Source organism: Giraffa tippelskirchi, chromosome 13 (assembly GCF_054371585.1).
Source record: "Giraffa tippelskirchi isolate mGirTip1 chromosome 13, T2T-mGirTip1v1.2.pri, whole genome shotgun sequence".
NCBI lineage: Eukaryota > Metazoa > Chordata > Mammalia > Artiodactyla > Giraffidae > Giraffa > Giraffa tippelskirchi.
The window spans coordinates 31,675,350-31,699,941 of record NC_137287.1 but is presented as its reverse complement, the minus strand read 5'-3'; the positions used below and the strand labels follow the sequence as shown (position 1 = coordinate 31,699,941).

At 47.5% G+C, this 24,592-nt stretch overlaps 1 protein-coding gene across 23 annotated transcripts in view; it reads left to right on the top strand.

Annotated features, from left to right (window-relative positions):
* CLEC16A (C-type lectin domain containing 16A) overlaps positions 1–24,592 on the top strand; it is a 234,140-nt gene that overhangs the window by 57,451 nt on the left and 152,097 nt on the right. For 13 of the 23 annotated variants that reach the window (XR_014073992.1, XM_081560420.1, XM_081560404.1 and 10 more), the window contains 3 exons: positions 3,844–4,075; positions 18,669–18,798; positions 22,993–23,093. Coding sequence is in view for 21 of the 23 variants with exons in the window: in XM_081560420.1 (XP_081416546.1) it covers positions 3,844–4,075; positions 18,669–18,798; positions 22,993–23,093 (463 nt within the window). In the remaining 2 variants the exon portion in view is untranslated. The remainder of the gene's footprint in view (positions 1–3,843; positions 4,076–18,668; positions 18,799–22,992; positions 23,094–24,592) is intronic. The other 10 variants (XR_014073993.1, XM_081560421.1, XM_081560406.1 and 7 more) reach the window with 1 other exon arrangement.

Sequence of the window (24,592 nt, the reverse complement as noted above, 5' to 3'; positions counted from 1 at the left end):
GGCATGAGATGGCTCTTCTCTTAGGGGCTTTCTGGGGAAAAGGTCATCTAGAGTTGTCCAGTGGAACATGAAGATTCCTGGGGGGCCTGGCAGCCAGAGGCCCTTGCGAGAAACAGCAGGAATGATACCAATCCCAGCCCACACTTCCCAACCACTATCAACTTCTCCATGGTAACGATTGGATCTTTTATTAAAAATAATTTTACTTATTTTTGACTGCTGGGTCTTTGTTGCTGCATGGGTTTTTCTTTATGGTGTGCAGGCTTCTCAATGAGGTGGCTTCTGCTATTGTGGAGCACAGACTCTAGAGTACAGGCTTAATAGTTACGACACACGGGCTTCGTTGCTCTGTGGCATGTGGGGTCTTCCCAGATCAGGGATCGAACCTGTGTCTCCTGCATTAGCAGGCGAATTCTTTACCACTGAGCCACCAGGGAAGCCCTTCTGGGGTCTTGATGTTGTTAAATTATTAAGGAAAAAAAAATCAGGCTTTTTGAATATAGAAGAAAATAAAATCTACAACTCCAATGTCCAAATGATCCCTGTTGAATATTTGGAAAAGTGAACTTGCATACATGATTAGAAATTTCAAACCAGACAGAAAGATATAGAAATGAAAAACTCTAAGTGCACGTCCCACTTTGTTTCTTTCCCCAAACAGGAAATTCTAATATATTCCTGTGCAGCTTTCCAGGAAAAGTTGTGTTTACACCATCAATACTTTGGCCACCTCATGCAAAGGGTTGACTCATTGGAAAAGACCCTAGTGCTGGGAAGGATTGGGGGCAGGAGGAGAAGGGGACGACAGAGGATGAGATGGTTGGATGGCATCACCGACTCGATGGACATGGGTTTGAGTGGACTCTGGGAGTTGGTGATGTACAGGGAGGCCTGGCATGCTGCAATTCATGGGGTCGCAAAGAGTCAGACACGACTGAGCGACTGAACTGAACTGAACTGAAAAAGGGACCCTGCTTTGTTTCCAGTTCTTGCATTTTTTTTTTTTAATCCGGAGGCTGTTTCTGCATCAGATCTAGGTATAAAAAGACCTCAGTCTTTTTACATCCACGTGGATTCCCACTGTATAGACAGACCATAATTACCCAACCAATCCCCTTTTGATGGACATTTAGGTTATTTCCAGCTACTTACTGGGTAGGTTGTGTTTTAAAGGTTTGAAATTTCCCTGGTAAGCATCCTTCCCCCTCTTCCCTCCTCAACACCTGATCATCAAAAAAAACAGATCCCTTGGAAAGTTTTTAAATTCATTTTCACAGTTGATTTCTTTTTTTTTCCATGAAGTCAGGGACAGGAAGGTAACTGTCTGTTGTTTGCTTGTTGCATGGCCAGGCTCTGAAGGAACTTTCTCTCTCTCTCTTTTTTTTTTTAATAATTAATATATTTTGCTTCCAGTGACTCTTTTTTTAAAAAAATTTTAATTTAGTTATTTTTGGCTACGCTAGATCTTCATCACTGCATGGGCTTTTCTCTAGTTAGAAGAGCAAGGTCTACTTTCTAGTTGCGGTATGCAGGCTTCTCATTGCGGTGTCTTCTCTTCTTGGAGAGCACGGGCTCTAGTCTCGTGGGCCTCAGTAGCTGCAGCACATGGGCTCAGTAGTTGCGGTTCCCGGGCTCTAGAGCACAGGCTCAGTGGTTGCGTGCACAGGCTTATTTGCTCTCTGGCGTGAGGGATCTTCCCTGGATCTGGGATCGAACCCGTGTCTCCTGCATTGGCAGGCAGGTTCTTTACCACCGAGCTGCCCAGGAAGCCTGAAGGAGCTTTCCACCCATGATTCCCTTTAGTCCCAGAAGGCCAGAATTACTGCCCCATGGTTTAGACAAGGAGCCAGGAGCTGAGAGAGGCCTCACTGCTCCCGTAGGTTCCAGCTGGCGTTCACAGCACCCTGACCAGCCCTGGACCTTATGCACCGCTCCTCCTCTCCTAGTGTAGCCAGTTGTTCTGGACATCTGAGTCCACACAGAGCTCAGGGAGTGCTGTCTGCATCTGTCCCTGTGAATTTCTGCTTGCAGCTTCTAACCGAGTGGTGTTTTGCTCTGCGTGGGGTCTCACTTTTCTGTTTCTGAAAGCTTCAGTTGCGTGCAGTGTGCTGTGTAGTCCCTGGGAATGAGTGGTAATCAGAGGAAGCAGTTGCTTCATCTTGGGGCCCTAACCTACCAGGTCTTGGTCCTTCCAGAGAGGGTGAGGAGCATCCAGGGCTGCGTTCTGTCACGCAGCGTCCTAAGTGGGCTCTGATGGATGCTGTCTGTCAAGAAGTGAGAGCCCGGAATGCTCCCGTCTCTGTGCTCTTGGCTGTTGGCATCTGTAACGTACTATCTGGGTTTCCTGGACACTTGAATCATGTCTCAATTTTATCTGTCGTTTTTGTGGATGAATAATCCAAAGTAGGTAAATAAAAATTAATGTCTGGATTTGGATGGTAATTTAACTTTCAATTAGGTTTTGATTTGAGCATTATTAAGATTAATCTGCGTTCTTAGAGCACATTCCACTTATTGGCAGGGTACAGTGGCCCCCAGAAGACAGTAGGTGGTTGTTTGGGGTAAATTCAGATGGATAGACTGAATCAAGATAATGGAAAAGTTTACTTTAAAACATTTCTGTTTTTCAATGACAAAGTGATGTCTGGATATCACCTGGACCCTGCAGAGAGAAAAACACTTCAATCAGAATCCTGCCCTGAACAGATGAGGGATGAGTTTTGATCCTTGCTCCTTTCTGGACCTGGTTCATTTGCATATAAATACTATTTAAAGAATACTAAGCTGGGAACTGAGTTTGAGCTCCTGGTGAAGCATTATTATTTTAGAAGAGCCTGGGGCTTTGGGATTGGGCTCTCACAGAATTGAGAGCCAGGATTCCAGCTCTGCAGCCAGTAACTGTGTGATGTTGGGCAAGTCACCTAGCCCTTCTGGGCCTCATTTTCTCATCTGTAAAATGGGATTGATAATCCCTATATCTCATGGTTGCTGTAAGGACGGAGACACAGCTGTGTTTTCCACAATGCAGGGTATGAATTGTGGTGACACACAGGCCTTTTTCTTTTCTCTTAGGAACCTTCTGACTTTTTAGGGAAAAACCTCTTCCTTGGGGGCAAGTTTCCTTTGGGGATGAGCTTTAACATATCACTCATACTTGTTAGGCTCCCCTTCTAAAGAGAGCCAGCAATCTGGTTATATCCAACTCACCTTGCTTTTTCTTTTCTATTTTTATATTAGCAAGGTACACTGGTGTTTCATTTCTGTTGTGATATATAGTTCCTCTTAAAATAAATATATTTAAATTGAAATTTAATAATGACATCAGTGTGCTGTGGTTAAGACATAAATTGTGCAGATGGTAAATGGTTTTGAATCCCAGCTCTGTCACCTCCTGGCTGTGTGGCCTTGGGCAGGTCGTGTAACATCTCTGAACTTCCATTTCCTCATCTGAGCATAACTTGAACATAACAACAGTACTATTCTGTGGGGGTTTTGTAAACTGTTAAGTGTGATAATGTAGTCAGAGCCCTTAAATCAGCATCAGGCACATAGGAAAAACCACCAAAGTATTAAAAGTATGTTTCTGGCCTTTGGGAAGCATGGAGCTGGTGTGGGTCAAAGGCAGAGTGACTTGGGACTGTGGGCAATAAATAAATGGTAGCTGGTGCTACTGTTTAGATTATTTACTAGTAATGATGTTAATAATAGCTGTAATGATCAACGAAGACATAGAATTTGTTGTATTGAAGGGAATTTCTTGGGGCAGAAACCCTCAGACAGCTCCATAGGAGCCGGTGAGACCCCACTGTTCATATCTGTCCGTTGTCTTGGTTCAACTTTCAGGCCAAGCCGAGCATTCGGTGTTTTATTAAACCCACCGAGACACTAGAGCGGTCCCTTGAGATGAACAAGCACAAGGGCAAGAGGCGGGTGCAAAAGAGACCCAACTACAAAAACGTTGGGGAGGAGGAGGACGAGGAGAAGGGGCCCGCCGAGGACGCCCAGGAAGACGCCGAGAAGGCTAAAGGTACAGAGGGTGGTTCAAAAGGCATCAAGACGAGTGGGGAGAATGAAGGTGAGTGCACGCGCCACCGCCAGCCTGCCCGCCGGGCCGTCCTCTGTGTCTGCTCCCCCGTGTGTGTCCCTGGGTGCGCCTGCCGTTCCAGACACCTGTGTGCCTCGTTCTACACAGCCCGCCCTCTGGCGACAGCTGTGGCCAGATCCATACAAGGCCTGCTTTCATCCGATGGGCAGCCTGGAGCGAGGCCCCATCCTCTTAACCCCTGCTTCTGTTTCCCATTTGTCAAAAGAGAGTATTTACTTTGTTATTAGGAGAATGAAATGGGCTAATGCACGTAACATGCTCAGAATGGTGCCTGGCCCATGTCATAAGTATCTCCCACTACTATTATTTCAAAACTACCGTTATTAATAGTATGGTTATCTTTATCATTATTGGTGTTCTTCCTAATAATCCTGATAACCTAGGATGATGATTTTTGACTGAAGTCGTTATTGCCAGTGTACTACAGGAAGAAAAATGGCCCAGGGCTGATGCAATTAGATGCTTTTCATACGATTGTGGTTTTGGGGGAATCAAATGATCAAATGCAACCCCCTAGATTCTTGCATTAAGATTTTTTTCAAGCCCTCATCTGTTTAGAATGAGGTACACTGGTGTTCGGTGCTTTGGGGTCAGTGAACAGAATCGTTTTGTCCTCTTCTCTGCCCTTGTTGAAAACGATTCTGGTTTACTTTTCACCTCCCTCTTGTTTAGACGCTAATGCCTCCATCTGGAGAGCATTGTCAGCCCCGGGGATGAAGCAAGTTTGAACCATTGCCTGTGTCATGGGCCAGGCTTGCAGCCATACAGATGGGGTCTCTGGCCACGGCCCCGGGCGCTCAGAGTGGAGGAGGTGATGGGGTCAAGTGAGGTGGGAGCTCTGCCTGCCGGAGGGGAGCTTCTAGCACGCCTCCTGGGACAGGTCTGGGCTCTCCCCAGCTCCCGCCTGCGTTCTGCTCGGGGTGTGGGGGGAGCACCTCCCGTGAGCCCTCCTCTGGGTCCTGGGCTTGCAGTGGCTCCTCTGCAGCCAGCTTGCCGGCTCATCAGCCTGGACTGCGAGTCCAGGCATCCAAAGCTGGAAAATGGAGCCGCTCAGTAAATCAGTTGACTGGGAACTCATTTGTTTGGGGGAGTTTGCTGCGATTATGCAGCCAAAACCCACCCCCACCCCCACCCCGCTGGCCCCATTCTGATGATCTTGGCAGCTCTCTGCAAATGCCACGATCATATTTCGATGAATATAACCCAAGTGTCTCCCTGTTGCCATCAGCCCTCTTTTTAGGCTGAGATCTCCATCATGCTTTTATTTCTGTCCAAAGCGTGCAGTAAGCATCTTGGTTTAGGAATTCCGTTCTGGTTCAGAAAACCTTTGTCAACAAATATCACTGTGGCGGGGAGGTGAGGGGCAGACACAAGGTAAGCCATACTTGTTTGCTTATTTGCATCATTTTGACTTTTTGTTCTAACTTGGGAGAAAATTATCTGCTGAAACTTTCGGTTTAGCTGTCCTGTAGCCACCCGGGGGGGAAAATGGACGACTTCACCCCATTTTGTACACTGTGTTCTCGTCAATTTTGTTTTGGAAAGATGCTACCTCTTTTTGTTCCAATCCTTTTAAGGGCTGCTGTCTAACCAGGCCGGGGCTGTGACTAACCATGGTGTGGACAAGGGCAGGCTTGGCCTCAAACACACAATCTAGTGACTCAACCGGGCAGCCTAGTCCTGGCGCACGGGGGCTGCAGCGGCTCTGCAAGGCTCCTGTCCCTGCTCGCTGTTGGGATCCAGGGGGTAGGGGGTGGCCTCCCTGGAGGGGGTGCTCCCTGCAGGCTAAGCCCACCTGCCCTGTGCAGGGGCACAGAGGGACATGTTCACCAGCTTCCAGAACCTTGTTTTCCAGGTGGTTACTCAGCCAGGTTGTGTCAGGCAGGGCTCAGAGGAATTTCCTGAGAGACTTTGCTTGCATGGTTGATGCCAACTTCAGGGTCCAGTGGGTTGTGGTTCTCCATGGCCCCCTCAGCTTTGTAGTGCCCTTCTGTTTTCCTGGCCCAACTCATGTAAATAAATACAACTTTTGCAGGCCCATCCAGCAAAGAAACACCTAACTGGGCAGCAGCAGGTATATTCTGGGGCTCTTTGAATTGTTTATTTGACCTCTCAGTTATTCTTGTGTTTGAAGGTGTGGCCACTGGGTGCTCTCTCCTTAGACTGTCTCTGTGTTTGGGTGAAACCACATAGCTGTTAATTCCTGTGACTTGGAAGGGTGTCAGGAGCATTTTCTCACTTGGTTTCAAGCCAGAGGACAGAGTCGATGGGGGAGATGGGAGATGTGACTTACGGTCCTGTCTCACCAGCCAGACCTACGTGTGCCTTGGAGGGTGTCCCCACGCTCTGGACTTCATTGTCCCCATCTGGAAATTGTGACTCTAGGAAGTATAAAGACTTTTTTTTTTAAACGTGAGGATATGTTAGGATTCTTGTGGTTGTAAGATTTAGATATTCAACTCAGACTCACTCAAGCAGAAAAGGCAATTATTGTTTGTCTAACTGGGAGGCCCAGGAGGGGCTGGACTTGGGTGCATAGATGACCATCGGCAGCTGAGGGCCCACGTCCTGCCAAGCCACCAAGTGGGGAGAGAGCTGCAGCTGAAGCCTGGGAGCTGAGGCTCTCTGGTGCTGGTGGGCCTGGCTCGCCCACCCTGCAGAGGGACAGCCTGTGCTGATTGGTCAGGCCAGTTGTGCGTCTGCCCTACGAGACTCCCTCAGAAAGAAACACATTCATCAGAAGACAGAGGCGTGGGTGCCGGGCTCGCAGAAACAGCAGGTGCTCTCTTAGAAAACCACACCATTTCTGCGTACTCCTCCATTTCCCTCAGGCCAGCTGCTCCCTTCCTCTGTCTCTTCTTGTGTTCTTTTCCATTCCTTTCCTGTTTTGAGATGGGACTTGTGGCTGTTTTCTCCTCCCAGCTATTTGTCTGTAACGTGGTGCTTCTCACATCGTCCCTGGACCTGGTGAGCTCGTTGACAGCCTTGGACTTCTTGAATAAAGAGATGCTGGCCCCAGTTCCCCCTGCATACCCTGTCATCCCCACTTCAGCAGTGAACTCTTTACTTTAAAAGGCGGCAGAAAGCATAGGAATAAAAAGGCGTGTGGTCACAAGTCACAAGTCTGCCATGACCTGATTTGAATGTGGCATTGACTTGTTTTTTTTTGACAGAGGCAGCACCCAGAATTCACACCTCCTCCACTTTTAAGCCCAGACAAAGAAGTTGTGTGAAATGAATGTGCAGCCCTGGACCCTTCACTCCCATCCCCAGTTTGCAGAGAAATATGCTCTGCCTCAGGTCCCCAGTGATGGGCAACTCATTCTGAAACCAAAAAAAAAAAAAATCACAGGACCTTTTAATTTTCAGAAATTGAGTGCTGAAAGGAAGACCAGGGTGCCCTGGTCCCTCTGGCCAGTGGAGTGTGCACCCAGATGCTCATTCATGTCTTAGTCTACCCTTCAGTCTGAAATGACAGTCATTTCTTTTTGGATTCAGCAGTAACTTAATAAATGGACCTGAGACAAGAGAATGAATTGTTTGAATTTCTTGGTTGAAAAATATGGGAAAATAGGCTTTTTGCCTATAAGGAAAAGTAGCCATCAATTTCATGGCCTGACCTTCAAAGATTACTCCTCTCTTGAATCCCTGCAAAGGCATGGAGGGAACAGAACAGTAGTGGCTTTGAACCTACCAAGTTAACTGGGAGTTAAGGAGTCCCAAGCTTGGCTTTTTTTTTCTCCCTTTCTGAAGTCTCTACTGAAATGAAATTGAACCTTCTGACCTCATTTTTGCAAAGCCAGAGCCAACCCCAGGCCAGGCAGGTTTCTGATGAGGGCGAGCCAGGGACTAGGTATCAGGAGGTCGAGGTCTACATCCCAGACACCTATGACTCTGCCCCAGGGCTGCTGTGTGACGCTGGGCAAATAATTTTGTGTGCTTCTTTACCCATAGAGGGGGCTGCACGATGCCAGTCCTCAGGTTGTCAGAAATGAGAACCTTTAGTGCTTCAGCATTTAGCAGGTGACTCATGAACACCGAATAGGAGCCCTGGCAAGATAGTGGAGCGAGGAGCCCAGAGTGGGACTTGAGCTTGGTTGGGGGGATGTATGCTTGGTCACCCTGGTGAGTTTCTTTGGGCCCTCTGTTAATTTCTGTAATGAACAGTGAGGTGGGTGAGTGTGTGTGTGTATGTGTGTGTTTCTGGAGCAGGGAGTGGGAGAGGGATGGGGAGGCTGAGCCACTGGGGTACAGAGGTGTGGGGGCACCAGCTTTTCCAATGGGCTTAACTAGTATAAGGAGAAGGATGAGAGGTCAGGTTAGACAAATCCTCTGGAAGGCAACTTCCCAGAAAAAAAAGAAAATTCTGAATTCAATCTTGTGCTATCCAGTGAATAGTAATAAAAAAAAAGCAAAGGAAGGGGTACCACGAATACTCAGCACATACGCACTGTGTCATTGCCAGGCGCTGCTGCCCTCTTGGAATTCTGCTCCAAAGCCAGCCAACAGCATGCAGTCCTTCCCATATCTCCTAGGTAACCAGCAAGGGCATCCTTCTCCTCCTCTCCATAACTTGCTTTCTAAGGCCTTCTTATCATCCCCTGCCCCTCTTTTTATCGTCTGGCCTCGCCGTGATGGCTAGAACACTGACCGCAGAGGGCAACTGAAAAAAATCCTTGCATTTGTCAAGTCAAAGACTGTTGGGAGGTCAGGCCTGCCATTTCCCTGAAAAGCACTTCATTTACCAAATATTAATCAGATTAGAATGCCCATCACCCTGGGAAGTTGATGAATTATGGCTGTTATTTAAAAAAAAAAAAAATCCACAGTGACTGAGTACTGGGAAAGCTTAGGGATTTGGCCAGAGTTGTCACATCAAGGGACAGAGGTTGACGTCCTTGGATCCTGAGAGTCCGCAGGCCTCTCCTGCTCATTCAGCGATTTGCACAAACATTACTGCCTTCCAGCCCCAGAACACTTCACCCTCCCAAAGCGAAACCATACCTACTAAACATCTCCCTGTTCTCCCTCCCTCCTGCCCCTGACAGCCACTACCCTGCTCCCTGGCTCGATGCATTTGACCACTCTAGGTGCCTCACATAAGAGGAATCAATACAGTGTTTGTCTTTTTGAGACTGGCTGCTTTCACTGAGCATCAGGTACTCAAGATTCATCCGTGTTATAACATGTGGCAGGATTTTCTTCCTTTTTAAGGCTGAATGATATTTTATTTTTTGAATAGACTCCATTTGGCTTATCCTTTCTTTTTTAAATTTCATTTATTTTAACTGGAGAGTAATTACTTTACAATATTGTGATGGTTTTTGCCAGACATCAGTATGAATCGGCTACAGGCATACTTGTGTCCCCTCCCTCCTGAGCCCCCCTCCCACCTCCCTCCCCACCCCATCCCTCCAGGTTGTCACAGAGCACCAACCTTGGGTGTCTGCATCATCCATCAAACTCCCACAGGCTCTCCATTTTACATATGGTAATGTATATGCTCCAATGCCCTTCTCTCAAATCATCCCTCCCTCTCCTTCTCTTACTGAGTCCAAAAGTCTGTTGTGTCTCCTTTGCTGCCCTGCACATCAGTGCCATCTTTCTAGGTTCCATATATATGCGTTAATAGATGATATTGGTCTTCCTCTTTCTGCCTTACTTCACTCGATGGTCACCTGGGTTGGTTCCACCTTTTGGCTGCTGTGAATATAGGTATTTGCTGAGGAGATTTTTGTGGAAATGATAGAGGCCAAGCAGGGTCCGGTTGGGGCTTGCCGAAGCTAAAGGAGCTGGACACTTGAGTTCTTGCTCCCAGCCTGGCAGCTGCACATCCTTCCACTCCCAGAGGCCTGAAACTCAGCTGTGTGAGGGGTCCCGCCACTGCCAGGCTGGATACTGGAGCCTTCAGGCTTGTGAGCCACGGTGCCTGGCACAGAAACTAATACCACACAGATGCTTGTTCACACCATGCAGGTAGTTTGGGAAGAGGAGCCCACCTCTTGACCCCTCTGTGCCTTGGTTTCCTTTCCATAAGCTGCAGAGATTCCACTAGACCAGTGTTGGCCTGACTGTGGGATGTGGAGATGGGTTTGGGTAGGACAGAGAGGGAGGGCCTTGAAGACCATGATGAGAGGATTCTTGCCAGGATCTCAGCTCCAGGGGGGTGCGGTGGGGGAGCCTCGCGGTTGGTGTGTGCCTTTGACCTCCTCATGTTCTCCAGTCTCCCCTTTCCATGGGTACAACAGGCCTCGGCATTTTTTGTTTATTCATCATGTGTGTATTTTTCACAGTTGCTCTCTATCGATACTGGTTTTATGCTGATAGTAGTAATTCCTAAAACTGTTTTATTTGAAAATAATTTCAAATTTATAAAAAGTGAAAAAAAACCACAAAAATAATGTAAAGAATACTTGTTTAGCCACTCTCATATTTTAACATCTTATACCCCATTTGCTTTCCTTTCTGCATTTTCTCTCCCTCTCCACACACTCTGTCTGTCTGTCTGTCTGTCTGTCTCTCTCTCTCTCTCACACACACTCCTTTTTTTCTGGATAGATTGCATACAGCGCACTGCTTCCATCCTAAACTCATCAGCCTGCATTTACTAAGTGCAGGGCATTCTTTGTTGGGACCACAACACAGTTACCACCTTTGTAATGGTTTTCTCCTATCCACGTTCCAGGTTATCCATTGGCCTAATGACATCCTTTGTATCATATTTCCTCCCTCCAGGGACAGAATCCAGTCCAGGGTCAGGTCGTACCTTGAATTACCATGTCCCTTTACCCTCCTTTACTCTGGATATTTTCACAGTCTGTCTTTCTCTTTTCCAACTTTGACATTTTTGAAGAATACAGAATCTCTTCCACCTTTGTTTTAATAGAACGTTCCTCATTCTGTCTTTGATGTTTCTTTGTGATTAGGTTGAGGTTAAGCGTTCTTGGCTGCAGTCCGGCACAGGTGACATGTCCTTCCCAGGGTGTCACTTCTGGAGTCACATGATGCCCTTCTTTCCTTCATGGGTGATGTTAATTTTGGCCAACAGGTTAAGGTGTGGCCCAGCTTCTTCATTGTATCATTACTTTTTCTTTTAGCAGCCAATTCACAATCCATGGGAAACACTTGGAGATAATGCAGATACCCTGTGCCTCATTAAAATCTCCCCTTAGAACCTTCCTGCACACATCCCCTTCCTGTTGGTGGGGATGTAAATTGGTGCAACCACTATGGAAAATAGTATGGAGCTTCCTCTAAAATGTTAAAATAGTGTTATCATATGAACCAGCAATCCCACTCCTGGGCATGTATTCAGAAAAGATGAAAACTTTTAATTGGAAAAAGATACAGGCATCCCAATGTTCATAGCAGCACTATTTACAATATCCAAGACATGGAAGCAACCTAAGTGTCCATTGATAGATGAATGGGTAAAGAAGGTGTGATGTATATACACAATGTAATATTACTCAGCCATGAAAAAGAATGAAATAATGCCATTTGCAGCAACATGGATGGACCTAGAGATTATCATACTAAGAGAAAGACAAATATTGTACAATATCACTTGTATGTAGAATCTAAAAAATGTATATGAATAAACTTACAAAACAGACTCACAGACATAGAAAACAAACATATGATTATGAAAGGGGAAAGTAGAGGGAGGGATAAATTAGGAGTTTGGGATTAGTAGACACAGTACTATATAAAATAGATAAGCAACAAGGGCCTACTATATAGCACAGGGAACTATATTACTATCTTGTAGTAACCTATAATGGAAAAGAATCTGAAGAAGAATATGTATAATTCAAGAATATGTATATATATTAATGAATCACCTTGCTGTACACCTGAAACTCGCACAATATTGTCAGTTAAATAGTATTAAATAAAATTCCCCTGAGATGTGGCGTTCATTGATGATCCTTGCTGACCCAGTCTTTATCAAGATGGTGGTAGAAGGTTGGTTTTCCAGTGTCAGCGCTCAGTATTCCACTGTAGGCAAGATTCCTGCCTTCTTCCCATTCATTCATTTATCTATCTATCTATTCTTGGCACCAACTCAGGGATTCCAGTTTTTTAGTTGTATTTCAGTACTGTATTTAATTAATTGGATGCTCAAATGGTCCCAGATTCGACCCTTGAGAACCCTTTCAAGCTGGCTGCTATATCTTTGTGATCTGCCCACTTCATTTATTTTTTTTAAGCAGTCATGACACTTTCTGTCATAACAAAGTGTTCCAGGTTCATTTTCCACCAGCTCTGCCCTTCCTCGGGGCTAATTTCTCTGGAAAGCCCTGGTCCCTTTCAGCGGTCCGTGGTTGAATGGTTTTCAACAGGCCAAGATCTGGGCACCAGATGTGCTTGTGGCTACGTGGGGTGTCTTGCTATCTGAACCCTTCAGTGAACAGAGCTAGGAAATACATGCAGGTATGTATACAAAATGCATGTTACCAACATCTCCAATTCCAGCCAGTCCCAGGAGGGTTCTTTCTTGATTTGCCCCACTCGATTTGATGTCTCTTCCTTTACTGTGAGAGGCTGGCTCCTAATGACATCAAAACATTTACTATTTGCTCAATCCTATAATGTGTCTTTATGAAGTTTCAGAATTGTTTGATGAATAAAGAGTTGTATGCAGTTCCCTGCCCCCTCCCCCAAATACTTCACCTGTCCCTAAGCTGAAGGTATAGAGTCAAGTTTTGTGTCATATACTACTTGGGTTTGTCTATCTTTCTTTTCCCCTTTCAGGATAGATATGGTATTCATTTGAAATATATTTTGTATTTTAGTCTCTCTCTCTCTTTTTTTTTTTAGTTAAAGGTTCGCCCTTCCCATTTTTATTGATTTAATTTCTCTCTCTCTTTAAAAAAAAAAAAATAATAATTTGGAACGTTAACCAACTCAAAACTATGCAAAAGCGTTTGTTCAAGGAAATATCCTTCTTCCCACATACCTTCCATCCTGTTCCCCTCCCTCTTGTAGATAACAAACATTGTTTTCTGGAACATCCTGCCTGTGTTTCTTTGTGTAAAAAGAAGCAGAGGTATGCATGCTTTGTTTCCCCTTCTTTCTTACACTCAGAGTGTAGTCCACCATATATTCTGTTTGGCCCTTGGCTCTCTCCACGTAGCCCTGTCTCCGGAAATCACTCCATATCAGTTCACAGCGACCTTCCTCATTCCTTTCCCAGCTGTACCATGTGTACCATAGTCTATTCAACCAGTCTTTATGCTCGGACATTTAGGTAGTTTCCAGTATTTTGCAATTACCATTAATACCGTGGTGAATGCCCTTGTGCCTGTGCATTTTCATATCATTGGAGGTGTATCTTCCAAATAAATTCCTGTAAGTGGGATTGCTCAACTGAAGGATATAGGAGTGATTTGAAGTTTTCTTTGAAAATGTATTTAAGTAAAAAAAAAAAGTGTGAGAGTTCAAATCAAATGATTAGTAAGAAGTAGTTCAGGCAACACAGAGACATGGCAGAAATGGTAAAGGCAGGCCCACGACTGAAGTTTGAACAGAGCTAGACTAGGGCTTCCCTGGTGGCTCAAGTGGTAAAGAATCCGCCTGCCAATGCAGGAGACTTGGGTTTGATCCCTGGGTAGGGAAGATCCCCTGGAGGAAGAAATGGCAACCCACTCCAGTATTTTTGCCTAGGAAATCCCATGGACAGAGGAGCCCGGCAGACTGCAGTCCATGGGGTCACAAAGAGTTGGACATGATTGAGCATGCACGCGCAGAGCACAGAGGACTAGGGTAGAGCTTCAGTCCCTTTAACCTCTCAAACAGAAAGCTGGTGGGGTAAGTGGGGGCTCCTGGTGTAATAACTGAGGTTCAGATGGAGCTCCCTGGGAATTCATCGTCAGCGTGTGGGTCTTGGCCTCAGTGTATTCAGAGAAAATCTGTCCACGTGAGCCCACTGGTCTGCTTGCCCTAGTGGCATGTACCCTGGGAGGGAAGTGGGGCTGCACTGAGGCAGGCATGGTATCAGCAGGGAGATGGGGCAGCAGGGGCCCAGAAGGCTGTGTGGAACCATGCTGGATGTCCTGATGCAGCATAAAGAGGGGTGCCCTTTGACTCTCCATCATGAAGACCAAATCCTCGTCAGCATCCACTTTTTAAGATGGCTGTAGAATCCCATTTTGGAACAGTGAGAATCTGGCAAGACCCTCTCCTCTAAAACCTGTTAGCCACTCCTCTCAGGCCCGCCTAGCACTTTGCATACAGTTTCCGGGAGCTGGCAGACCTGGGTAAGGATCACTGGTTTCAAGAGTTTAAAGGAAGGGGGAAGACCTGCTTGGCATTGGAAGAACTGTTGTATATTTTACCTAGAAAACTACGTGAAGCAGCTCATCCTACACTTATGCCTGCTGGAGGAGTTGTGTGTTGGGGGGGGTGGTGGGAGGTATGAGGGTGTAGCTGTGAGAACCAGGGTGACACAGCCAAGGTTCAGAAGCCTCGTCGTGTGTGGAGAGGCCCTTGTGGGCCTGATTCTGCACCAGGAGTGACCTGGGAAGTAGGAGGGGGTGCAGGCTTGGCTTCCAGTGCGGATTTTCCAGCTGTGTGAAGAGTTACTATCGGACTTTCCTGACAGTCCAGTGGTTAAGACTGCACTTCCAGTGCAGGGTGCATGAGTTCAATCCCTGGTCAGGGAAGTTCCACATACCACATGGTGCAGCCAAAAAAAAAAAGAGTCATTCTACTTCAGGGTTTCTGTTGCCTCATATTCAGTCTCCAGGACCAAACTAGTGGTTTTCAGGCTATTTTGTGGGAAGCTGCAGAATTCCCAAAAGGAGCTTCAGGGGCCTCTGTGGAGGGCATGAGGGAACCTGTCGTCAGAGATGTTTGGGCACCCGCCCACCCTGTCCCTGGAACAGCTCTGTGCTCATCTCTTACTGTGGGGGTGCCTTGGGAAATTGTTGTTCAGAATCGGTGTGCACCTGCTAACACAGTTTGGTGAGCGCTAGACTGACTTATCTTCAGCCTCACCTCTGCTCCAGAACTCTCAGAGTGTCCAGGGAGATTAAAAAGCCAAAAAGGAACAACTACATCACAGCAGATGGAGGCACTAGGGCTTGGCCCTGTAACCTTGGGGAGTCCTCGGAGCTGAGTTCCTGCCGTGTCAGCCCAGCAGGCCAGGAGGAAAGGGGCCTCACAGCAGGGTGGGAAGCAGGTCAAAGGTGCTGCTGCCAAAAGTGGCAGAAGCCAGAGGCTGGCACCATTGTCTCACTTGGTAGTCTTCAGATGACATGTCCCAACAATAAACACATATGTAATTCAACACGCATCTCCCCAACATATGTGTATATATATATATATATATATATATATATATACACACATTATGAACTATACCTATTTGTACTGATGTGCAAATGTTATGTACATCATAACATGAACAAAATAGATTTTTAAAAAGATAATAATTAAAAAAAAGAGGTTTTGCCTATCGAATCATCTTACATACCCACTGGGATGTCTGCACCCCACTTTGGAGAAGATGAGAGTTGTTGGGAGGCTCCTGAAGGAGGCTAGTGGAGGGAGAATGGGAGGACAGAAGCAAATGGTGCTTCTCAGATGGCAGCGCCTCCTGCCCTCTGCCGTGGCCACGGGCTGCATGCACTGCGGTTTACTCAATAGCTCTTGGTGAATTGACTCAGTGGTTTTGTCTTAAATTTAGCTTTATCCTAAGCAGTAGCATCCACAAAACAGACTTTCTGTGCAGTTAGAATTTTCTTCTAATGCATGTTAAAATAAACACAAAACTGTGCAAATACTTGGCACTTAAAAATTGCGTGTCAGCCCCCACCTGTGTGATGGGGCTGACCCCATGGGGGACTGTGATCTGTGTTGTCTGACTTCAGACCATGCTGGGAGGGAGGGGCCTGGTGAGAGCAAGCCCCCTTCCCCAGGTCCAGGCCAATTGTTGGCGTGGGGGGAAGCAGTCCTCCCCGCCAGAGGACAGTCGCAAGCACAGTCACATTTAACAGTGCCAGAAGGGAGGCCAGGATGCAACCCTCCCCCATGAGGACACTGCACACACGTGGATCGCAGGTTGGAGGTCTCTACACATCACAGCTGCTGAGCGTCATTGCCAGCCCTGCTTGGCCCTAGGCAGACCCATCAGACATGGTCCACTCCAGGGATTTGTATTGAGCATTTGCCTTATGCCAGGCCCTGGACTAGACACTGCAAGACAGATACGGCAGCTCCTTGCATGAAGCCCACGTCCCAAGGTGGGGAAGGCAGTCAGGAAACAAGCAAACCGATACACAGAGAATGTAAAATCCAGGTGCAGGTCTCTCCAGAAATCTGAAAGTAGAGACCTTTCGTGAGAGAAGATGGTGTAAAGCCAGGCTGCAGTTCCCTTAGGACACACCTTGCTAACAGATGCCGAGAGTAGATGGACATAAGGCACCAGCGCAAGCTCAACGCTGAGGTGCTAACTAACTCTGCTTCCCAGGAAGGAGTTTGGCAGGGCTGCTTCCGCTCTCAGGGTGCGTGCTGCCTCTGTAGTGACTGCTGCAACACCAACGCTAAACGCTATTTCTGCTTTTCTCCTATTTTTGTAAAAAGGAAAGTCCTTTTCAGGTTTCTTTTGGTTAGCAAAAACAGGTACTAATACAGGTCTTTCCGTAAACCCAAGTGGCCTAAAAGCAAAACTTTTAAAAAAGTGGGGATCCCTGTAGTTATAAATACCATAAAGTAAAATCAAGAGGAGGGGGAAGGGACATCTCTATGGAAGAATTTCAAGTAATTTATGTAGCTGTCCACCCTCAAGGAGACAGACCATAGCTCTGTAATCCTTAAGTGTGAGCTGCGCTTAATGACTTGCTTCCGAAGTGTGTGGGATGCAAGGAAGAGGAAAAGTCCCTCTCCGGTGGAGGACCCAGACCAGCTTTCCCTTGGCCGAGTGATGCAGACAAACATCCCCCGGCATAAGTCATGTTGATAGCCTGTGTCCTTGATAGGATGTGATGAGACAGCACTTCCTCTCTGTGGTCTTCCTCCCAGAAACCCATAAGCCCAGTCTAATAATTGGAAGAATATCGCTCAAACCCAGATTGAGGGGCATCCTAAAAATGCCCGACCAGACTCTTCAATCCATAAGGTCATCCGGAGGAAGGGAGGTCTGAGGAACTGTTGCAGCCAAGAGGAGCCTAAGATGTGACAGCTGGATATAATGTGGTTATCCAGGCTGGGGTCCTAGAACTGAAAAAGGATATTGGGGAGAAACGAGGGAAATCTGAACGAAGTGTGGAGTTGAGTTCATAATAACTTGGAGAGGTAGAGGGAAAACCGATGGGAAGGGTGTCTAAGAAGACGTCCCTGAGATGGCGGCGTTTGAGTTGAGCCTCGAGTGACGAGATTGAGTGGTACGTGGGGAGAGAGGGCTGGGCTGAGAGCATTCCAGGCAGAGTAAACAGCCATGTAAAGACCCCGGGGCAGGAACAAACTCATGCGGGTCAAAGGCGAGTGACAGGAAGCTCAGGACAGCTGGTGGGGCAGAGAGGGCCTGGAGGTGCGGTCAGCGGTGGTCAAGGGCCAGGCCGTGTGTGGCCTTGATACTGTTGACAGCATTTGGATTTTGTTCTGAGCATGATGAGAAGGCTGAAGGGGACCTGGGATAATTTCTGCTTAAAATCACTTGGTTCTGTGTGGACAACAAAGTGGGGGTGGGGGGCGGTGGGTGCAAGAAAAGCAGTGGGAGGCTCTTGCTTGGGTCAGGGGGAGACAACGGCAGAGCCCAGGTACGCATCTGTCCTTCCTGAGAGGAGACACAGGTTCACCTTTCGTCATCCTTTCCCCTCACCATGTCTCTTGAAGATGGGAGGCAGCCCTTGAACTCTGGGTTCTAAGAACTAAGTGTTTGATGGTCCACACCCGCTTTGTCAAGGAACTCTATTATAACAGGGACAGCTCACGGCACAGCCGCCATCCACCTCGAACTCAGGACGTTTTCCTTCGTTGGTTCAGACCTTTTTCTGAAAATGAAAATGTACATGGTCCTCAAGTCAGGTGCTATGAATGTTGCCCCTATTTAATTGGGAAAAATAAAGCGAGGTTCCCTCCCCTCTCTGCCCGCTGGAAGCTCTAAGTGGGAAGAGAAAACAAAGGCTTTGGGCATGGCAGAGCCCATGCTACAGTGAAAACAGGTTTGAAATATTTTTAGTGGATTCAGTTATGTTTTATTAACCACATGTCATTTCTTCCACGCTCCTCAATTCCTCTGGGAAGGAAGTGTGGTATCAATAAAGGAGAATAAATAACTGTTGAAGGAAAATTCTTGAAGTAAATCATTGCAATCTGGGCTTTCCTGTCAAGATCAGACGCCATTTCTTGACGTTGCCAAGCTGAAAGGAGAGAGGAGTGCAGGCCCCGTCTTATTTCTCCCTGGCGTGGGTGTTGCGGGGGCTCCCATCACCACCGTCAAGTGTTTGCTGGATGTTTGCAGAGCGGTCTGCCGGTCTCCGTCTGGAGCATGAGCATGTCTGTGAAAACTCGATCTGGGGCCGTGTGGGCTCATCCCAGTGTCTGTGTTTGCTTCCAGAGATAGAGATGGTGATCATGGAGCGCAGCAAGCTCCCAGAGCTGGCCACCAGCACCTCTGTGCAGGAGCAGAACACCACAGATGAGGAGAAGAGCGCCGCCACTGGCCTGGACAGTGTCCAGTGGAGCAGGTAGTCGCTGGGCCGGGCAGAGGGCTGCCCTCGAGCCAGCCATCAGCTGCTGCTCAGTGTCTGGGATGGAGTGGGTGGGGAAGTGCCCTGGCCGAGTGCCCATGGAGGATAAGCCGGGCCTCGTCCCGCCACCCTGGTAGCCTCTTCTGCTTCCCAGCCAAGCCATCCTGCTTCTCCTCCCACTGGCCTCCAGAGGCGCCGCTCCTTTTGAGAGACCACAGGGATGGAGCTGGCCCCCAAGGCCATGGTATTCACCCTTTGGAATGAATGACTGAGGCAAGGCACCACCACTCTAGGCACTTCAGTGCTGGTCCTAATGGGGTGTGGCCTTGTTTGTCGAGCTGCTCTTGGATGTGCCCTGCTGCCTCCAGGAAGGATGCCCTTGGAGGCTTCCCCCAGGAAGGAGGCCCTTGGGGGCAGCATCTGGATTTTATGATCTCATTCACTCAGTGCTGCCACGCTCACCACTGTCTGTAGGGCCTGCCCTGGTGACGCAGCCAGCATTGTTTAATGCTGCTCTCCACCTTCGACTTCTTGCTTGATGGTTCATTTCAGTGATGACTGCCCAAACTGTTACACTATGCAACCTTCCAGATGCCAGCTTTCCTGCAGCCTGGCTGGAGCGCCACCCCTTCCAGAAGGAATCGGGTAGAGGGCTGCTGCCAAAGTTGCAGCGAACTGTTAGAGGGCTTCTCCATCTCAGTGTTATTTCCTTATCGGATGCTTGCAGTAATCTCCGAATCCTGTGTCAGTGGTAGTGAATGCACAGCAACGTGGTTTCTCTGTCAGCCTGCAAGGCATTCACTTCCTGAACTCTCATGGTGGATGAGAGTTCACACACACACACTCATCCTATTTATTAATCCAACTTAACGTGAAGTCTTGAAGCACACCAGTCTTTTCCTGCAGGTCTTGTTTATCTCTTTGCTTGACATGTGTTTCAGTTATCTAACAGAAAAGATTAATTTTTTTATCAGATGCACAGGGGAGCCATTTTTAGTTTTGATTAAATAAAAATCTTTGCAGCACAGTGGGGTTATCAGTTGTACTGCCAAAGACCTTTCTAATTTCATCTTGTGGCTAAAAAAAAAAAGTAACACTGGGAGCTCTGAAAATTAAGGGAATCATTCTAAACACAGAAAGGGAGGGGAAGACAACCTTTAGGTGCTTGGCTCAGCTTTAATTAGAATACAAATCATTAAAAAACTGAAAATAACTTGTCACGAAGGATGTGCACCTGCTTAATACATCACTGCATGCTCAGTTGCTCAGTTGTGTCTGACTCTTTGCGAGCCGGTAGAGTGTAGCCCGCCAAGCTCCTCTGTTCATGGGATTTCCCAGGCAAGAGTAATGGAGTGGGTTGTCATTCTCTTCTCCAGGGGATCTCCCTGACTGAGGGATGGGATCTGCATCTCCTGCATTGGAAGGCAGATTCTTTACCACTGAGCCGCCAGGGAAGCCTGTTCAGTTTCTTAGGATCTAATAAATGGAAACAGCACGTATTTTGCATAGTGTGATAGTACTGTAGCTTACCTATAGGAGAAAAAACACTCATATACTGTCAGAAACAAAAAGTCAACAGACCAAAATGTTATGTTTGAGTATTGGAGTTGAGACTTCTTTTTTTCCCCCTGAATCTTAGTGAAGAGAGGGATTTTCTTCAAGTTGATTGAGATTGTTTCTTAACTGATGGTGACTTTGGCATCTTCTGCCACGTAGTTCGTAGTGGAAGCTGATCCTGTGTCCTGAATTGAGCCACGTGCAGACTTGTGGCCCTGAGAAACTGAGCAAGAGCTGTGCTCAGCCCTGAGACCGGGCGCCAAGGAGAGACTGGCCCCGGTGGAGAGCTGCCATGGCCTCTGCAAAGGTGTTGAGTTTTTGGTTGTTAGAGATACCCCCTTCAGTCTTCCACCCTCTCACCTCTTGGCACTGAGCCAGGAGGAGGGCACTGAGGATGAGGGAGGGGACAATTCTCCTTGACGTGAACTGGATCTTGACACTGGTCCACTTGTCCAAAGAAACAACATAGAACAAAGTGGAACTGTCCTTATATTCCCCATACACTGTGGGCTATCTCTGCGTTCATGGTGAAATATAGAACTAAGAAACCAGAAACCACTCAGAACATTCTGTCTTTAAAAAAAAAGAAACTTAAAATTTAAAAAGTTAATAGACATTTAGAAAATGTAAAAAACCTTGAAAAGTATAAAGAAGGGGAAAAAAAGGTCTTCATAATTCAAAAACAGCTGTTACTAGCATTTTGGTGATTTCTTGCCAGTTTTCAATGCCAATATAGTGGAAACTCTGCCCTCTTTCCCCCAGTGGCTGATACCATACCATGTCTATTATTTTTGTTTTTGGTTTTCTCAGATATCAAACTCCAAGTATCTTTTTCCCTCTATTGTACTCTTAGTAAACACAATTCTAATGGGTTCATAATACTTCGTCTCATAAAAGATGGTCCATTCACCCAGCCCTCCCTCTGCTACTGGGTGTTTGGTTATTTGTATTATTCCCAAATGAAAATACAGTCCAAATTCCAAGCAGTTGGTTTGCAAAAAAAGTGTTTTTTTATACTTTTCCTGCTTTTAAGTTTGAAAGTGTTATTGCTGGGGGCTGAGAGAAAAACAGATCCACACATGGCAAAACTATGCACACATCAGAATGGTTATAGCTGATCTGGGGTGAGGGAGGGTCTGAGGCAGGGGAGGGTCTGGGGCTCCAGAGAAATAGAACTTGAAAGTAAATGTTCTTTTAAAGTTTCTTCCTTTAATTTCTATGTATTACGTGTTTATTTGAAATGTTATGACAAGTGCATTTCACTGCTTTTCTGCATGTTTCAATATATTTTGAATCAGTGGTACCTTTGTGGAGTTCAGAAGTCAAAAAAGTATAAAAAGTTATGCAGCGAATAGGTCTCTGTGTTTCTCTGCTGCACCTTCTCTCCCCCCCAGTCAGCAGCCTTGACCGTGGCTTGTGTCCTTCGAGGGGTTAAATGTGCCCTTGCTCACTCATTGAGGCTCTCTGCTCTCTTGGCCTCAAGCTGGCATCCGGGGGCAGCCGCAGACAGTCATGGGGTCAGAGCCTCCTGCCAATGGGCCAGATCTGTGCACATTCTATTATCCTCTTGTTGAAGTCTTTCCAGGCCAGGCCCTTCACCCAGAAGGGCAGCGTTCAGGCTGTACCGTTTGTGTATTTGTAGCCGCTCGATAGATCTCACCCACAAAGCATCAGAGGCAGTGCTTCCTATCGATCCCTTCTAGCCAGGGAAGGTCGGCCCAAGAAACTGCTGGGTCAGGACCTGCCAAAGCGAGATCAGGGAGAAGTGCCTGTGGAATCCTCAGAACAGAAGTGCAACAGCAGCTCGCGTGTCTGAGCACTTTTCACCCGAGCCTGGGCCTGTGTCAGTGCCGCTCGGTTGTCATTTCACTTGAACCCTCACTGTAAACCCTGGAAGGGTGCAATCCCCATCTCACAGATGGGGGATTGTAACTTACCCAAGGGTTTGCAGCTAAGAAGAGGCAGAGTCAGCATTTGAACCTCAGCAGTCTGGCTCCAGGGTCCACAGTCTAAAATGATCCAGATTTATTGGTACCTTGTCTGCTATTGTGAGTCTATCACGTTGCCCTGTTTCCTTCATTCTCTTGTTGCTCTTTGAAGTACTGCTGTGATGTGTCTGTGCTCTGTCTGCCCACTCGCTTGGGAGTGCCACAAGACCACACTTACCCCCGGTGTCTGGGACAGCGGCTGGACCATTGTTGAGTAATTTCTTAGTCAGTTTCCCCAGACATGGCAGCTTCCCGGGGTAGAGCCTGCCTGTCGACACCTCTGTGTCCTCCATGCCTGGGGCTGAACTGGGCACATGGTGGCCATGCTCTATGCTGCTGGTGCGTACGGGCTCAGTTGTGTCCAACTCTTGACGACCCCATGGGCTGTAGCCGGCAGGGTCCCCTGTCCGTGAGATTCTCCCAGCAAGAATCCTAGCGTGGGTTGCCATGCCCTCCTCCAGGGGGTCGCCCCAACCCAGGGATTGAACTTGTGTCTCCTGTGTTGGCAGGCGGGTTCTTTACCACCGAGGCACCTGGGGAGCCCATGCTGCTGGTTGGGGGTGCGGGGGGTGGTGGGCGCTGTGAAGGGCAAAGGCAGCTGGCATCTCGTGTGCAGGTGAGGCTCATGCGGGCCCCTCTCTTCCAGACCCTTCCTGGATATGGTGTACCACGCCCTGGACAGCCCGGACGACGACTACCACGCGCTCTTCGTCCTCTGCCTGCTGTACGCAATGTCTCACAACAAAGGTAAGCCACTCGGCTCGTCTGCCTTCAGGGAAAAGGACGGCTGCTTTCCTTGAAGAATTTCCTTTCTGGTTTTGGCGGACTCCCACAGAACCTCTCTACAGCCTCGTTAGAATTTCTCAGGTGCTTTTCTGCGCACTGAAGCCACAGGAATCGGTTACTCAGGCAACACGGGGGCGGGTGGGGGGTGGTGGAGAGGGATGTTCAAGTGTTGACTGTCCAGCGCAGCATGACTGTGTTCACACTGTGGTTTGCTCTCGACCCCTCAGTCTACAACTGACTTAAGCTTCCGACCTCTTTCCTAACATCAGAACAGAAATCAGTCAAATTGCAATCTTGGTTTTGCTATTTATAATAGTCAGTGTGCCATTCTGGGTTCAGAGCTAAAATAGACTCTGAGTGGATTGTGTGGAAGTGTAGGTTTCCTTTCTGAAGAAAGGTGTGGTTCTCTGGCTTCCCCTGTTGAGGCCGAGCGGTCAGGATCAGCCTCTCGCGGAGCTGACGGTTTTGATTAGGATCCATTCATTCACTTCCTCTCTGAGAACAGCCGCTGGTTGTGTACCACCTGGCTTGACATGAGCGAGTTCTGAACCCACCACATCAGAAGCTCTTTGAAGGAGAAACCAAGAGTATTCCTTCTGGCCCCTGCCAAGCGCTGGGCTCGGCATAGCTGAGACCTTGCATCAAGGTCTGATGTTTTAGTAGGTTTTTCAAAAGCTTGTTGGCAGGTAGTTAGAGATGGGTTTCACTGCGACGGCCTATGGCTGGAGTCATTTAGAAAGCACGCAACAAAACAGAGTATGTATTTATTCTGAAATAATTAATGACGATAAGTTGTATGCGTGCTTACTCCATGGCTTCAGTCGTGTCCAACTGTTTGCAACTCTGCGGGCTGTAGCCCGCCAGGCTCCTCTGTCCATGGGATTATCCCAGCAAGAATACTGGAGTGGGTTGCCATTTCCTACTCCAGGGGATCTTCCCGACCCAGGGATTGAACCCATGCCTCCTATGGCTCCTGTATTGGCAGGCAGATCCTTTACCACTGAGCCACTTGGGAAGCCCTTGATAAGTAAGTTAATTAGTGGCAAAAGAAGATACAGTGAAAAAGTCCCCCTTTCCCAAATTTGTCCTCCACCTCTTCTTCAAAGGCCATTTGTGTTAACAGTTTCTTGCGTCTTTTTAAAGATACTTGTGCAAGCCCAAGTACCAAGTATATACAATTTTATTTTGATGGGTTTCCCACCCCCAACATGAATGGAGGTTCGTTCTTTGTTATGGTCTGTTCTGTGCCTTGCTTTTGTCACATCCTCGGAGAAGGCAATGGCACCCCACTCCAGTACTCTTGCCTGGAAAATCCCATGGACGGAGGAGCCTGGTAGGCTATAGTCCATGGGGTCGCTAAGAGTCGGACACGAATTCACTTTCACTTTCACTTTTCCCTTTCATGCACTGAAGAAGGAAATGGCAATCCACTCCAGTATTCTTGCCTGGAGAATCCTGGG